Source organism: Paramisgurnus dabryanus, chromosome 2, assembly GCF_030506205.2.
Source record: "Paramisgurnus dabryanus chromosome 2, PD_genome_1.1, whole genome shotgun sequence".
Taxonomy (NCBI): Eukaryota; Metazoa; Chordata; class Actinopteri; order Cypriniformes; family Cobitidae; genus Paramisgurnus; species Paramisgurnus dabryanus.
In genome coordinates, this window is record NC_133338.1 from 34,877,827 (window position 1) to 34,893,156 (window position 15,330).

Consider the following 15,330-nt stretch of genomic DNA (forward strand, 5'->3'; position numbering starts at 1 on the left):
ATAAATAACATTTTATTATTTCCTCCACATAGTTTTTATTCAAAGCATGGTTGTAAGCCTTCATTGCCACGTTCTGTAAAAAACTGCGAGAAACTTACCGTAACTGGTCTTCAGGTCATCCTGCACATCAGCATTGAAATTCCCACACAGTCCACAGGTACGTCCCACAAAATGAGGACTCATCTTAATGTACACAGAGCCAGTGTGCCCCTGCCAGGCCAAAGTGAAACCCTGTGGCTGTGACACTATAATGTAGTCAGATATCCGCTCAAGCTCAACATCATGGATGTTATGGGGCAGCTGCACACTACAGAGAAAAATATACAGCTATTAGAAAGACACACACATAAAGATCTTTACAAAGCCCTATTCGGATAGTAATTGTTTCTTGGGGGAACATAAGGTTTTATAATTTACAAAGGGTAGTCAGTGATATATATATACAAATTTAAAATTCAATTAGGCTATTCCATATACATACAAACCAAGTATCCGGGTCATGTGAATGATCGTGTTATTAACCCAACGTGCAGCGCATTTCCAGGTGTTTCGAATTATAAAGTCACACATCTACCACAAATTTATCTTTATCCGAATGCAAGAATTTTATTGCGGAGGAGGCATGGAAAATATATCCTAATAGGGCTCAAGAATCCATGAGATACATCAGTGCGGTAGGTCGGGTTGAAGTTAAGTGACAAGGGTTTGGCTGATTGTGAATGTTCACTTACTTTTGACCCTTGAAGGTAACACTGAAGTTCTGTAACCTAATCTCCCCTTCCCACGGCAGGAAGAGGCTGATGGAACGTGTGCAGGAGTATGGAAAAGAATGACATTCCGGGTCATTATGCACCTGTGAATCAATAATTTGAAATAAAGCATCATAACAGGATATAAAAATCTCACCGTATTACAGTTAAACAGAGATTAAAATAATAAAAAATAACTAAATTAAGATACACTTTTCAACAGCTAGTTCCAAATACAGATTAAAATACCATTCAAAGACTGAAATCCTATTATCTATAGTAGACCAATGCTGCTTCAGTTCTCCACTACTGCACTACAGCCATTCGGTCAGTTCATTGATAAATGATATTGGCACTTAAGCAAATGGCCTAAAGAAACTTTGGCTGAGGTAGTTCACCTCCTCTGGATTCCCATCAGTGAGCCTAAAGAGAACAAAGCCAATTCTGTTTTGGCCCTGGCTGTAATTACTGTATTAAACTGTAATGGGCATAAATGACTATAATAATGAGATCACTTTCTCTATGAACGCCAATAAAAATCTTCCTAAGGCAAGTGTTGTGCTATATAAAAACCCATAAAACCACACACACATCATCTCACAAAGACATAGCACAAAATAGCAGCCTACTCAAACTTCATATCAACTTCTAAAGTACACAATACACTAAATACAACCAACTTACTGTTTGTTTGGCTATATGTGGCCTACAACTAATACCATAACTGATGAAACTCAACAATAAAAATAAAATCACAGCCCAAATTCTAAAAGTAATGGAAATCTGTAGATTTTATTAAAGAGTTCACCTGTATATTCACGCTTGACTGACTGTTGTCTTCACAATCTCTCAGTAATGTGTAGCTACACTTCCCAGGGAAGAAGTAATAAAGTCCATCAAAAGTTTCGTAGTTGTACTGCCCCCACGAGCGACACGTCATCTCTCGCTCAAAGCCTAGATTGGGGACTGAAACATTTCAACTTTTATTGCAGTTCTGCATCATATCAAAATGAAATATAAAACTTTTCCCTGTATCATCCACAATACCTGTCTGGCAGTGTGTTCCAGTAGCATGGTATAAAGTGCAGTTACAGGCATCTGGATGGACACACTGACCCCCATTCAGGCAAGGAGATGTACAGTCACCTGTATGAATTAAAGCACAATGTGACACATTGACATCGATCTTAAGACATGATGCACGTTAAGTGTGTGCTTGGTGAAAGTGGTGCAAATTACTAAAGTGCTCATTGAAGCATAAATGAATCATGCTCTTGTGTGTAATGATGACACTGATCAGCCTATCCAACAGATGTTCACTGAAAGAAGGGGCACATTCTCACATTTCAAATGATCATAACCAGGACTTGAAATGGAGGGGACTCGGAAATTCCAGGGAGTGGATTTCAAGGAGGGGGGACAGAGTTCCAGTTGAAAATTAAGAAGATTTCCATCTTTTATTTTACTAATTGCCTCAAAATGTTATGCAAATTTTATACATAAATAATCTAGTGAGATTTTCTGCATCTAAGGTTTAAAAAAATATAATATATCCACAACTAGATTCCACCCATTGAATCAAAGTGAAATTAAAAACACATTGCATTTTTTCAGTAGGAAGGTAATACAGACACAAAGAGAGCATTGGAGCACTTGCTAAGGTATTGTGCTTGTGATCTTACCACTAGCTCTGCGGGATGATGGCTTCTGGGCTTCTGTTTGCTCTGCTGATGATGTGTGGCTCTCTAATAAGATTTTCTTTAGAGAAAAATCCATTGCAGTTACTACACTTTATTAAAATAAATGCATTCATATGTTTCACTGAGCTTTTTTACTTTAAAAAGTCAGTCCAAAAAAGTTTTGTTCTATGAAAACAAATACTGAGTTTATATTACTTATACAACATTGTGTTCTGCAACTCAGGCAATTTATTTGTTCCCATAAAATTATAAAGAAAGGAATTTCAATCAAAACCCTAATTAATTATTGTTCACCTGTATAGAAGCTGGAAGCATGTGCAACTGGAATCATTATTACATTGATGTAAGGTGGGGGTACATGAGATAGCCAATCACTTCCTAAATCATTTCTTTTCTGACCGAAACTGGCTTTATTCTGCCCGCTTTTCCCCATCACACCTGATATCTGAGAGTTCAATAATTTTATGTAGCTTACGAGGCTGTAGAGGAGATGTATTCTGAAATAATGAACGGGGCCAGTGTGTCTCTGTGAATAGCGGCTCTGGGGAACAGCCGCTCCAGCTTTAGCAATCCTGAGCGACCAGCGGACACCTGAAACCGCTTTACTGCCACCGAAATGACGGCTTTTGTCCCAAAGAGCCCAACAAAGTCAGAGCTGGGGGATGTAGGGGGGTTTCTATTTTAATTATTAAACATCTGTCATTAATCTCAGATTGTTGATTTAAAGATTGTCGTGCTTACATCAATAATAAAAAATATGTATCTGATTTTAATGCAATTATTTAAATTTGTGGCTGTTGTAATTTTTTTTAATTATATATATATATATATATGTTTTTGAATATGTCAAGCTGCATGGCCAGTGCAAGAAATCCTTATTGAAAAGAATATACATATACATATTAGGGTATATTATGCATTTACAGCATGAACGTTCAGTTTAGATACACATTAATTATCAACATACACTTGTTAATTTTTATGCATTAAAAAAATACGCATGACAAAATACTGTAGTATTTTCTTTAAAACGTATTAAATTTTAGTATATTATAGTCATTATTTTATATGTGACACAGTCTGTAAAAAAGTAATTGTTATGATTTACTGTTTTCCACAAAAAATCATCCTATATAATTTAAAGAATTATAACCTTGATATCTTTAACATTGAGTAAGGTCACGTCAAAGATTAAAATCACTGTGAAATTGATGTTTGAAATCAAACTTTGAAGCTCCCATGAGACTTTAAACTGGATTTTGCAAACAGGGTCACAAATAGTTCAGTATAGTGTACTATGGTGTCGTATTAGCTTATTAAATGTATCACCACTGTAGTATAGCTACTTTAAAATCTACTATAGTAAAGTTCAAAGCACTTTAGTACCCTTACTAAATGTTATTACAGTTAACTACAATACATGCTATAGTATACTGCAGTATCTTTATGTGGAATAATATCTCTTCTGTCATAGATCAAGAAAACACATTTTCATTTAACAAACACTTTGTTTTCTGTAATGCTATGCATTTGCATCTAGCGCAGATATCCTGTGCGCTTTTCAATGCATCACTTCAGCTCTCCTACCTGCTCGGTTTGGGAAGCGGGATCCCATTTCTCCAGCATTATCCTGCTCGCGCTGCTGGGACACACAGAGAACAACGAGCGGTTTGTTCCTCACACACAGCTAATCAGCACTTGTGTTAGACAGAAAAGCGAGAGACTCGCAGGCGTTTCAAGTGAGCTTTACCAGTCTGTTTCACAACTATTACAGACCCCAAGACCTCTAAGATAAACTATGTCTATACTAAACAATTGAACACATCATTTTTTTTAACTGCGAAAATTATACAAAAAATTGCAAAATGTACTTTGACGATCGTCGTTATCATTAGTAATATTAAAAAATAAATTTTTAATAAAAACTAACAAATAAATTTTATTCCATCCATGTGGACAGCAATGTAAATATGCTTACCTTTCAAAATCATGCTGCTTTGTTAAATTCAGTTCTTCATTTCCCCTAGTAATATGTGCTGCAAATAAACAAATGATGGGCGCATTACTGTATTTATACAAATAATGATTGGAAATGATTCTTTTTTGGCAGCGTAACACGTTCTGTATTCAACAATGCACAAATTTCGAATTAAGTCTGTAACAAATTATGCATTATAATAAAAAAAACATCTATATCATTTTTTTTTAATCTTAGTCTTCCTCAAACAACTTCTCAAAAAGGATAACACTGCAGCCCAGCATCATGCTACTCACCTTGATATATTAAGATAAAGAATAATAAATAGATTAAAAAAAGTTTCTTTCCGGGAGTTAAAAAAGGATCCATTCGTGACTCTTGCGAATCACTTGAAAGGGAATAAAATTCTCACTATCGACTCATATTCCCGTCTGCATTCAGCTACTCCTCACGCTCGCTCCTGTGTGTCTGTTCGCGCGCATCTCACCACCACAACATAACAATATGCAAATGAATGAACGTCACTAACGCACAGTCCCGGAGCTGCAAGGAGTCATGTTTACAGGAGCAAGGTGCACTCGTTTCGCCTTGAAGAATTTTAACTATTTGTTTTTGTGTTCATTTAAAATAAGTTTGCGGTCCAGCTGATAGATTTAAGTGTACGAGCTAATGAAATACTAAACAGTACTAAGCATCTTAACTTGGAGGACACACCCTCTCTATCCACATAACATTCTTAAAAGCCGGAGATTTGTGGTAGTTACACAAATAAATTAGTCAAAATAATGCTGATACAACAGAGCAGATATGCTCATGACATGGTCCATGGAGCACTTTTCTAATTCAATAGTTCAATTATGAATGAATATTTCAATTCACTCCATTTAAAGACCGCAAACAAAATAATGACATTTTACAGAAGTCCATGGGAAAAACATGTAACATCCTTAACATAAAATACTACAAAACAGAAGTTGAAGTATCAAACTTCATTAATCCAAAATAGCTATATAATGGGATCATGTTGCATGTTTAATGATTGAACATTTTAATATGTATATTATAGCATGCTCATATACAGTATAGCTCAGTGGTAGCATTGCATTGCATTTAGCAGTGCAAAAGGTCATGGGTTTGAACCAGGGAACACCCATGGATAAAAATGTAAACCTTGTAATGTAAGTTGGTTTGGATAAAAACGTCTGCAAAATGCATAAATGTAAATGTTCAGCTGGAAAGGAATGCTTAGAGCAGTGGTTCTCAAACTTTTTCAGTGTGCGGCCCCCCTTGTGTACGGAGCATTTCTTCGCGCCCCCCCCAAAGAAAATTTATGACAAAACTGTTCTAAAACTCAACTTTTAATTAAACAAACATATTGAATGATACAAAATAGTGCTGTTGGCAAGTAGCCTTATATTTTTAGGTTTAATTCCACAGAATTCATGATAAATTAATTTATTTGTCATAAAATGTCATAAAACTGGGGCCCCCCTAGCACCATCTCGCGGCCCCCAGTTTGAGAACCACTGGCTTAGAGGAATGACTTATGTAGCCAGACATGACCAACAGTGGACATTTTTTATTCAAGAGATAAAACATGGTATCATTGACAAATAAGAAGCAGAATTTTCACCACATCAGACAGGACAAATGTGAAATGTGTCCACCCCTACAATGATGCGGTGTAAAAAACATATGTATTGTAAAGAACAGAACAAATTCAATAATGAATTGAATGAAATAAAATAACAGATTTTTATTGAAAATTCATTACAGTACACTCAGATACAATGGTATTTAAAATTATTAAGATTAAAAGGACACATATTTGTCCTTTCACATGTGTTTCATAAAGCAGCATTATAATAATTGTTACTTTAAAATGTATAGTTCTTTAAATAAAAGAATATTAACATTTATTTTAAAAAGGAAAAAAAATCAATAAGTTTACCCTATCAGAATATAAAAAAATATTTATATTTGACAGTAACAAAAATCCTATGGTATTTACAAAAACTGAGACTAGTTGGCTCATTTGTGATTAAATTAGATGTCCATGGTATGTTGTAAACTGCTATCTCTCACACAATGTGAGCATGATAAAAACAACTCTCTTCTCACATCTCATGGTCTTTGGGGCTGTGAGCGCCCCCCAGTGAATAGCAGAAGGGTGAAGACAGTTGCATTTATGAGAAACTTTATGTATCCGAAAGATGGCACCCCATATGTCTCATAAAGAAATCCTCCAATGGTCGGGCCCACCGTTCGCAAGAGAGACTGAACCGATGCACACAGACCTAACATGGTTCCTGTATACACAACACAGACATGACACACACGGTTTTGAAATGCACTTTATGGCAGCCTTATACTTAATGACAACATTGACTACGTTTACATGCTGTAAATATTCGGGTTATGATCAGGTTAAGGTCGGGTTTCGGGTTTCTGAAACATTCGGAATAATCCGTTTACATGCGTGAGCAGAGAGAGTTACCCCTGTATACATGGAATTGGCAATATCCCGATGTAAACTGTGATTAAAAGGTAAATGCGGTGATTTTGCGTGGCTCACTATTGCGCAATGCGGTTTTACCGCCTTCATTTACTAAAATAAAATCATTATTTAAATCCAGAACAAGCTGCACCGATGTAGAAGCAGGGTAGGCTAAGTTACATGTCTTTCCTTTTATGAGAAAAAGATTAACAAGCTATACTAGGCTTCAGCTAAATATACTTTTTGAAGAACGATTTTCTAACAAGAAGGTTTTTTAAGTGCATATTTACAGAGCATCGGTAAATACAGAACACAACAGTGTCTTAAAGAAATTAAAATTAGACAGTATTCATGCAACTATAAATGTACAAAACAAAACGAATGCAATAGCTTACAGAAGGCAATGAATATTTATTTATGGCATTTTCAATAATATATTAGTAGATAAATTAACATCTATAAAGTATGAAAACTAATAAATCATTATTTTGGCTAAATTAAGCTGGATGGATCATTTTTATAATTGTCATCCTTTCAGAACAAGCTTATATGCTATCTATAATAACTTACATTATATTCTGAGTGTTACTTGGCCGAAAATATGTAGAAATACATGCAAGTAAAAAAGTACAGAACAAAAATGTTTACCTCACGCGGATTGAACGAAAAGCCGTTTAATTAAGCGGACTGAGAACGTGCAGAAACAGTCGAGTCGGCAGATGATCACCAATTTTCATAATGTTTCACGCAGGTACTGTTGATGATAAACTTTCATATCTAAATGTCAGGTATAAGTATTCAGTCAGTTAATAATAAAGCCGCCGGCGTTATTGCAACATCCTTATCCACGGAGCGGACGCTGCACAAAGAAAAAACCTAAGGTTTTTATTTTAAGTGCTGGTAAGCAATCAGTTATATTATGCCACTTTGTATTTGTGTTGATCAGTTAAATTAAAGTAATTTTAATCTTAGAAACTGCATCAAGATGCAGACGACGCTACAGTTATTCTGTCATCTTTAACTTTTTCACACATTCTGTATTTAACGAAATATGAATAGCATAGTATTACATTTTGAATTCAAATTCACGCAAAAAAAAAAAAAAAAAACAAGTTACTCTCATAACTATTGCCAATCTGTTTGGCCTTTATTATACATGTATGCTTTGAAAAACAAGAATAGCTATATATTAATTTAACGTGAAAAACGCGGTTGTTGCAATTGGTTTCCTCCTCGCTCTAAAAGTGTGGCGCATCTCTCTCGCCATGCTTACTTCTACTCCCTGCGGGTTTTTTTGGCGCATACAAGAAGTTTCTCTACTCAAAAGACCAAGATTCCTTGCGAATAGAACATGCGCAGTACACAAATCAATGTTCCTTTTGATGGGAATATCCCGATGCGCGTTTACATGACCAAAATTTCGGGTTAGAAAAGAGGTAACCCAGGGGTAATATTCGGGATTTTAAAAACAGGAATATGAGCATATTCGGGTTTTTGCCGGTGTTTACATGGACGTGCGCGACCGGGTTTTTGCTAATATTCCGGATTTGAACGGGTTATTGGCTGCATGTAAACGCAGTCATTGTAAGGCATGTGTGTTTTACCTGTGTCAGATGGAGAGACACTCTTGGTCAACATGCTATCTGTGATGACATTGAAGACACTGAGAGAGAACATCATTGGTATCACGATTAAACAAAAGTGTAACACACTGGTCATCATAGCCTAAAAACACAAAAAATATACATATATTTAATATACACAGAATATTTTGGGGTAGTTACATAATAAAGCTTTTTCATAATCTGTGTTGTGAAATGTTTACCATTGCAATTCCTACTAAACTGGACAACCCAATACAGAACAGCATTAAAGAATATTCTGAAAATCTAGAAGAAAGGCGCCCAATTACAACACCTTGGATCACCTGAAACAAGGAGAAACCAGGGTGACTTTTATTAAACAAGAGTAGTTACAACAGTTAAAATAAAACAATGCGTCTGGTATATGACTAAAAACAAATGTGCATGTGTTTTTTACCATTTGTACAATGCCAAAGTAGGCCATCAAATAGCCATTCTGCTCTGGCTGAAGTTGAAAAAAGTTCATGGATATGATAGAGAACATAACTTGAAATATACCTTAAAAAGAAATAGACAAAATGACAAAACAAACACAGACAATGTTTAAATATGTTACTGCTTTTAAGTGTTTCAATATGTTCAATAAGAAATTTAGAATAATCATGTGAGTGGAGTGGGAGTAGCGTTATTTTGGTGAAGCGCATTTGGAACAGAAATACTCTTGCTGCGTCCGAAAACTCAAGGCAGGAAGGCATCAAGGCACATCTGAATCCAATGTTTGTTTACTTCCTGACTCCTGAGATACCTCCATAGTCCTGTCCCACAATTCTTGGTGTGGGTGTACAATGAGAATGGGATTGGTCGAGCCTGGTCGAGTCGAAAAAATAAAATGGAGGCCAAGGAAGCGACTGGAGCACAAATTTAGTTTAAAAAAAAAGTTTTTTTTACTTTAAAGGTGCAGTGTGTACATTTTAGCGGCATCCAGTGGTGAGGTTGTGAATTGCAACCAAGGGCTCAGTCAACTGCTTGAAAAGCATTGAGAAGCTATGGTACCCACCACCGGAAAAACATGTAATTGACGGAGACAACTTAGCAAAAAAAGTCTGATAGGGGTTCTGGAGAAACATGGCAGCACAAAATGGCGACTTCCACGTAAGGGGACCCTCTGTGTATGTAGATAAAAACGTTTCATTCGAAGATAATAAAAACATAACTGTTCATTATAAAAAGGTCTTTATACACCCCTGATAATATAGTTTTGTATATATTATTTTGCATTTCTGTCAAGAGATCCTTCTACAAATTACACATTGCACCTTTAAACATCTTTTAATCGCATTCTTAGCGAGAAATTAGTATTAGTATTATAGTTTTCAAATATGTGATTAGTTGTCACAAATGCACTATTTTTTATATTTCAAACACGCTGCCTATGAAGTGTGTCCGAAAATGTTTCTCTGAGCTGTCTTTATGCCTCCAAAGTCATTGCCTCGCTGTTCAAATTATTTTCAGTTGACACAGCTCAAACACGTGTTTTAGTTTATGACTATCTTAAAGCCTTGTATGTGAAACCGGGGGAAATGACTGTTAGCTAGGTAACATTATAATTGCTAATATAACAGACTCAGGAAAAATATTGGTTGGGGAAATATTAGCATACAGTTCCAATAAAGCATGTTGATGTTTTTCCTCCTAAATGTGCATATTTATTTTAAAGGCAGGGTGCACAATATTTGAATAAGGCTTTGGTAAAGGGGGTCAGGCAGACTACCAAAACACCCTTGTAGCCAATCAGCAGTAAGGGGTGTGTCTACTAACCGACATCCTTGCCGTTGTTGTGTATGTGTGGGGCGGGTCTATCAAAAGAAGGTCCAGATTCTATTGGGGTAGGGGCGTGTATGTTTAGGTAATTTCAAATATCAACATTGGCTTTCAAACATTGTGCACTCCGCCTTTAAAACTAATTGATCTTCTGCACATATGTTTGTGATATAAAAAATAAGTTACAGTGAAGCGTTAACTATGTGCAAATTATTCTATGGAGTGACCACGGAGCGAGGAGTAAGTGAGGAGTGATCGAGGAATGGGAAATGGTAAAAAGAGCCCCTATTTATTGGGAAAAAAACAATGTTATTTTGTTTATTTGGTATAATACAATGTGTATGCATAGTTTATGGTTTAAAACACATTATTTTCCACACACCATACATTTTTGTAGCTCCGGATTTCACTTTCTTCCTGAAACACTCGAATTTTAAAAGCTCTGTGTCCTGATTGGCCAGCTAATATGTACGTTGCGTTTGGCCTGAATGTCCCTGAAAACCCCTGACGTCAGCTGGTTCCTTATCATATTTGAAAGATTCGGTTGGTAACAGGAGTTAACTTACAGGCTGTGAGTCCGAAGCGGGAGAAATTATGATAATGTCGGTCTTGTCTACATCACTAATCCAAGGAAGTAAACTGGCGCCTACAATCTGTGTGTTTGTTGTAGTCCAAGAAAAGAGATTTACTCGAATCATCGTTTACTTTGGGGTATGTACCTTTTGCATATCGTTAACATGTACTAATACACACTTACACACCAAAGGAAATTTAAAAACGTGAATCGGACAATAGGTGCTCTTTAAGTGCAGAGCAGACATGCTTGTCGGTCCACTCCACTCACAAACTGGTTACGGTAACAGCAAAAATATTTTAATGTGTGTGTTCACCTGTTGGCAACCCAGAAATAATCTTCACTGTAAATGTTTTGGCAACACCTGGATATTTCATTAATCTGGTGATCTCCCCCAAATTAAACACAGATTTAGATGATCCCTTTTCTAAAGACACAAACATACACAAATTTATATATACAAGTCTGATCAAATAAAGCTGTGAATATCTACCACAAGTCTATTTCTGTTGTGTGGTTGTGTCTTATGTGTTTGTTTGTATGTCATACTGTCACTCTCCTGCGCAGTGTGTATTTTTGTCTGTTTAGGGATGAAGTTCCACACCAACAGCAAAGACACACAACTCCCTACGGCTGCAAAATATGCTGCAAACTTTTCCCTGCATAAAACCACACAATCATTGCGGTTTAAGATCAATTGCAATGGATCAGTGCTGATCTACATTTGATAATGACATGATTTACTTTGGTAACCGTTGAACAAAGTTGTCCACCATTGAACAAACCATTGTTCATTTGCTCTCACTGTCTGTGCAAGAGGGTAAACAAATTATCCAAATCCGGTAGTGGTGCAAACACAGCCAAGGATGTAATTACCATAGTAGTGAGATAGTAATGTTTAATACAAGTGACGAAAAAAAGCACCTAGACTATTAGTGAAATCCCATCTAGCATAACTCCAGACTATACAGTACAAGCATACACAATAAATTAGTTCCACACACACATTAAAAACATGGCCAGTCTGTTACATGTTAAGGGATGTTAAGTTGTTTGCATATGTGTGGGTGGTGTAGTGTATCTTACCCAAAGCGTGTGCTGAGGGTCCCACCCAGTGATGATCCTGTGATCATTCCAATGCCAAAACAGAGACCGAGTTTCCCGAGAGCATCAGCTCGCTTCTCCTTCTCTGACAGATCTGCTACCACCATTTGAGCTCCTAGACATACATGCAGTTTAGTGCTCACATATACTTTGTGTGAACAACAACATGCATAACTGTTCATTATTTCTTTGTTACCTGGCAATACATGCATGAACACAGCAGGTAGTTTGTGTATAAAAAGCATAAAAGTGCTATCGGCTGCTGCCAGCAGTAAGAAATAAACCACTGAAGCCAAGCAGGACACAGATAGAGCTGCACGCGCTCCAAACACATCTGCAAATCTGAGAACAGACACATTGATATTGCACACATATAAACAGAAAATTCATATTTTTAATAGATGTATTTTAAAATATGAAAAGGATAACACAATTGGTGTTCTCACTCTGCACACAATCAAAGATGCATTTATCCTATTTTACTTACTTACCACACACAGAAAAAAGAAATGAGCTCTTACCTTCCATATATAGGACCTCCCAATAGCTGAATCACTCCAACGGTTGTCTGGAGATAACCGAACCAAATAGTGTCGAATCCAAGCCTCCTTGCCAAATACTGTTTAAAAGATCACACAACTTATAATGCAATATAACCCATTTATTATAACACTTCTCTGTCTCTCTAGCTGACTGAGTGCTTTAACCCCTAGAACAAAAGCATAATTACAACTTAAAGGGACAGTCCCCCAAAAATGAAAAATCTGTCATCATTTACCAATACCTATTTAAAATTGATATTCCGTATTCAGATTGATATATTGATATTCAGATCGATATCTACCAATACCAATAGCTTTATGATTATATTAACTTGCATTAAGTAAATTCTGAAGATTATATTTTCTGAGGGTTTTGTTTATTTATATAATGACCATCATATTTTTTTACATTTTCTATACACAGCGCTCAAATTCATTGCATTTTCCTGTTCTCTTTTGATTGACAGGATATATCTGCCATGACAAACGTCTGTTTTTAAACTATCTGCCGATAGTGTGAAAAATCACTTATACAGTCAGTTACCGATTATAGGCTGATATATCGGTTCACTTCTAATTCATGTAATGACAGTTTAATATAAACCAGGAAAAACAATGAATGCGTATTTTATTTCCTCCCATATTTCCATTTAAAAAAAAATATTTTGGTGCATCTAAAGATATAGAAAAAAACTGCAGTACAGGTTTTTTATTTACTTTAGTAAACTGTAAATTGTAATAAACTGTAGTATATTATAGTAATTAGCTATTAAGTAAGGGATAATGTAGAGGCAGCCGGTAGTTATTGGGAAATAAGCCCCGACAGTGTGATCAGGACCCGACGCGAAGCGGAGGGTCTTGTATCACACTGAAGGGGCTTATTTCCCAATAACTACTGGCTGCCTCTACATTATCCCGCTTATTACACGGCTACTTGCCACATAAGAAAAAAAACTGGACATGAATATGAATTTGAAACATTTTATTGGCATATTTGTTTTAAATTAACATTTTATCCTTCCGCGAAACTTTGCACAGATGCATAAAATGATCGTAATACCTTATTAAGATCCTCTGCTTCATACTTGTCTGTCTCCATTTTTTCTCTTTTAGCCAGTCTTTGAGAAGTTTTAATGCCCATTCTGTATTTTTTTGTGTGTTGGCTTCGTAGCTGTCATGCTCTATTTTGTCAAGTTCAGTCTCAGTAAGCTGTCTGTGTCTTGTCGTGGTTGTCGAGTGTTTGTCACAAGATGGCGCCAAACAGACAGTAATCTTTATTGATCTTTATTGGCGCGGAGCGATTTTACTCGTGCAAGTAGTCCGGCTATGCGTTATTATTTTGGAGCGGTTATTATTTGAAAAGAACGAACCTGCAAATGTCTCAACTGACCAATCAGAATCAAGTATTCCAGAGAGCCGTGTAATAAACTTTGTTAATTTATAGTATTGATGTATAGAGGCAGTTACAAATGTATACTGTAATATTTAGTTAACTTTAATATTTATAAAGTTAAAAACACATGATCAAATAAACAAGTTTTCTGTTGTAAATACTAAAGTATGCATAAGCATTTTTGCAATTATTTTAAATGAATGAAAATGTAAAAATGGCTAGAAATGTGGTAATATTTAACGTTTGTTGTCAAATGTAAAAGAAAGCTGGACAAATTACCGGTGTTATGGAGAACTGAAGGAAGAGCCAAGTTATGTCCAAAGCTGCGATGAGGTAGGTGATATAAATCACTTTCTGCTTCTTTGCAGCGTCCATGATCTATAACGTTGGTTACTAAAAATGTAACTTTCCCGATCAGAAAATTAATGCAGCTTTAATTCACCAATAGTCTTCTCATTCCACTCGATCTCCTCCTGATGTAGCCTACAATAAAAAGCACCTGATCAAATGTTTCAGCCTCTCCACTATATCTGACTCATCATGAGTACAAGAGAACAAATCTTAACTTACCTGAGTCATGTAGCTTCATACAGCTGCTGAACGGTGAGAACTGTGTAAAAGTGACAAAGCATTTAATGTGAGGGAAAGGTAAAGCCCAGGAATGTGCCTGCCGGGCTGAACTTCGACACAGTCCCTGCTGTGAGTGAGAGGACTTTGAACAGTTATGCATGCATTTTAGTAAAACTACAATGCGAAATAAATAGGGTTCATAACTCTAAAAATATATGAGTTATACTTCTTAACAACGCTATGTTTAATCGTATAATACAATACATTGAAAACTTGACAATGGTCTAATATTTACCTTTGCATTTTGTATTTAAACTGTCCAGCAATGCATGCTGTAACAAATGACCAGTAACCGGAATGGTTTATAAAAAACAGTACTGTAACCCTTAACGCAAAATCTTCGCCATTTTGTGGAGAGTAATGCCGAGGAAATTCCTCTTCCTCTGTGTGTCGTGCACACCGGAGGCGTGACTAAATGGGCAGTAAAACAACATACGTACGCGATTACCTGTTGGTAGCCAAGATAATCAACGCTGTATGTTTTGCCTAAATGTCCAGGTTTTGCCAATGTCCCCCATATCAAATATACAACTGCATTATCCCATTCCCGAATAAACCGAATATGAATCACAAGGATAAACCAGGAAAAGGGAACGTTGCGAGGAACAACTAAAAAAGGGTAAACATACTCCTCAATCACAGTGCTTTAAATTAGTTGTCTGCAATAATTTTTTAATCTGTCTGTACTCTTGGTGCTTTTCTATCTTTTTCCTTAATTGCATGTCTTTTTTTGTATGTTATTTTATTCCTGTATCTCCC

At 36.1% G+C, this 15,330-nt stretch overlaps 2 protein-coding genes across 5 annotated transcripts in view; both read right to left on the reverse strand.

Moving 5' to 3' along the window:
- Nucleotides 1-2,525, reverse strand: part of otog (otogelin) — a 40,773-nt gene extending 38,248 nt beyond the window's left edge. The window contains exons 1-5 of the mRNA XM_065288874.1: nt 2,432-2,525; nt 1,797-1,895; nt 1,558-1,715; nt 732-853; nt 99-307 (exon numbers count right to left, since the gene is read on the reverse strand). Coding sequence (XP_065144946.1) covers nt 99-307; nt 732-853; nt 1,558-1,715; nt 1,797-1,895; nt 2,432-2,525 — 682 coding nt within the window. The remainder of the gene's footprint in view (nt 1-98; nt 308-731; nt 854-1,557; nt 1,716-1,796; nt 1,896-2,431) is intronic.
- Nucleotides 2,526-6,158: 3,633 nt separating this feature from the next.
- On the reverse strand, nt 6,159-14,957 carry slc67a1 (solute carrier family 67 member 1). Of its 4 annotated transcripts, none has more exons than XM_065289431.2 (12): nt 14,807-14,957; nt 14,512-14,638; nt 14,221-14,424; nt 12,528-12,625; nt 12,203-12,348; nt 11,989-12,121; nt 11,452-11,561; nt 11,219-11,329; nt 8,965-9,065; nt 8,750-8,851; nt 8,529-8,649; nt 6,159-6,736 (listed from the first exon to the last, which is right to left on the reverse strand). In XM_065289431.2, the coding sequence occupies exons 3-12, from the start codon at nt 14,314-14,316 to the stop codon at nt 6,552-6,554; spliced, it is 1,203 nt and encodes a 400-aa protein (XP_065145503.1). In that variant the 5' UTR covers nt 14,317-14,424; nt 14,512-14,638; nt 14,807-14,957; the 3' UTR covers nt 6,159-6,551. The 4 variants fall into 4 exon arrangements, with proteins under 4 accessions (XP_065145503.1, XP_065145506.1, XP_065145502.1 ...); XM_065289434.2 differs by having other exon boundaries at nt 14,221-14,440; XM_065289430.2 differs by having other exon boundaries at nt 14,512-14,551; nt 14,807-14,951.
- Between the last annotated feature and the right edge of the window lie 373 nt (nt 14,958-15,330).

What these genes read in the sequence shown, in the direction of transcription:
- slc67a1 (XM_065289431.2), bottom strand. Translation starts at nt 14,316, where the DNA reads ATGGACGCTGCAAAGAAGCAGAAAGTGATTTATATCACCTACCTCATC. An exon ending in TTCAGTTCTCCATAACACCG is followed by an intron (nt 12,626 to 14,220) that starts GTAATTTGTCCA and finishes TCTTTTAAACAG; the next exon opens with TATTTGGCAAGGAGGCTTGG. An exon ending in ACTTTGGCATTGTACAAATG is followed by an intron (nt 8,852 to 8,964) that starts GTAAAAAACACA and finishes TCCTTGTTTCAG; the next exon opens with GTGATCCAAGGTGTTGTAAT.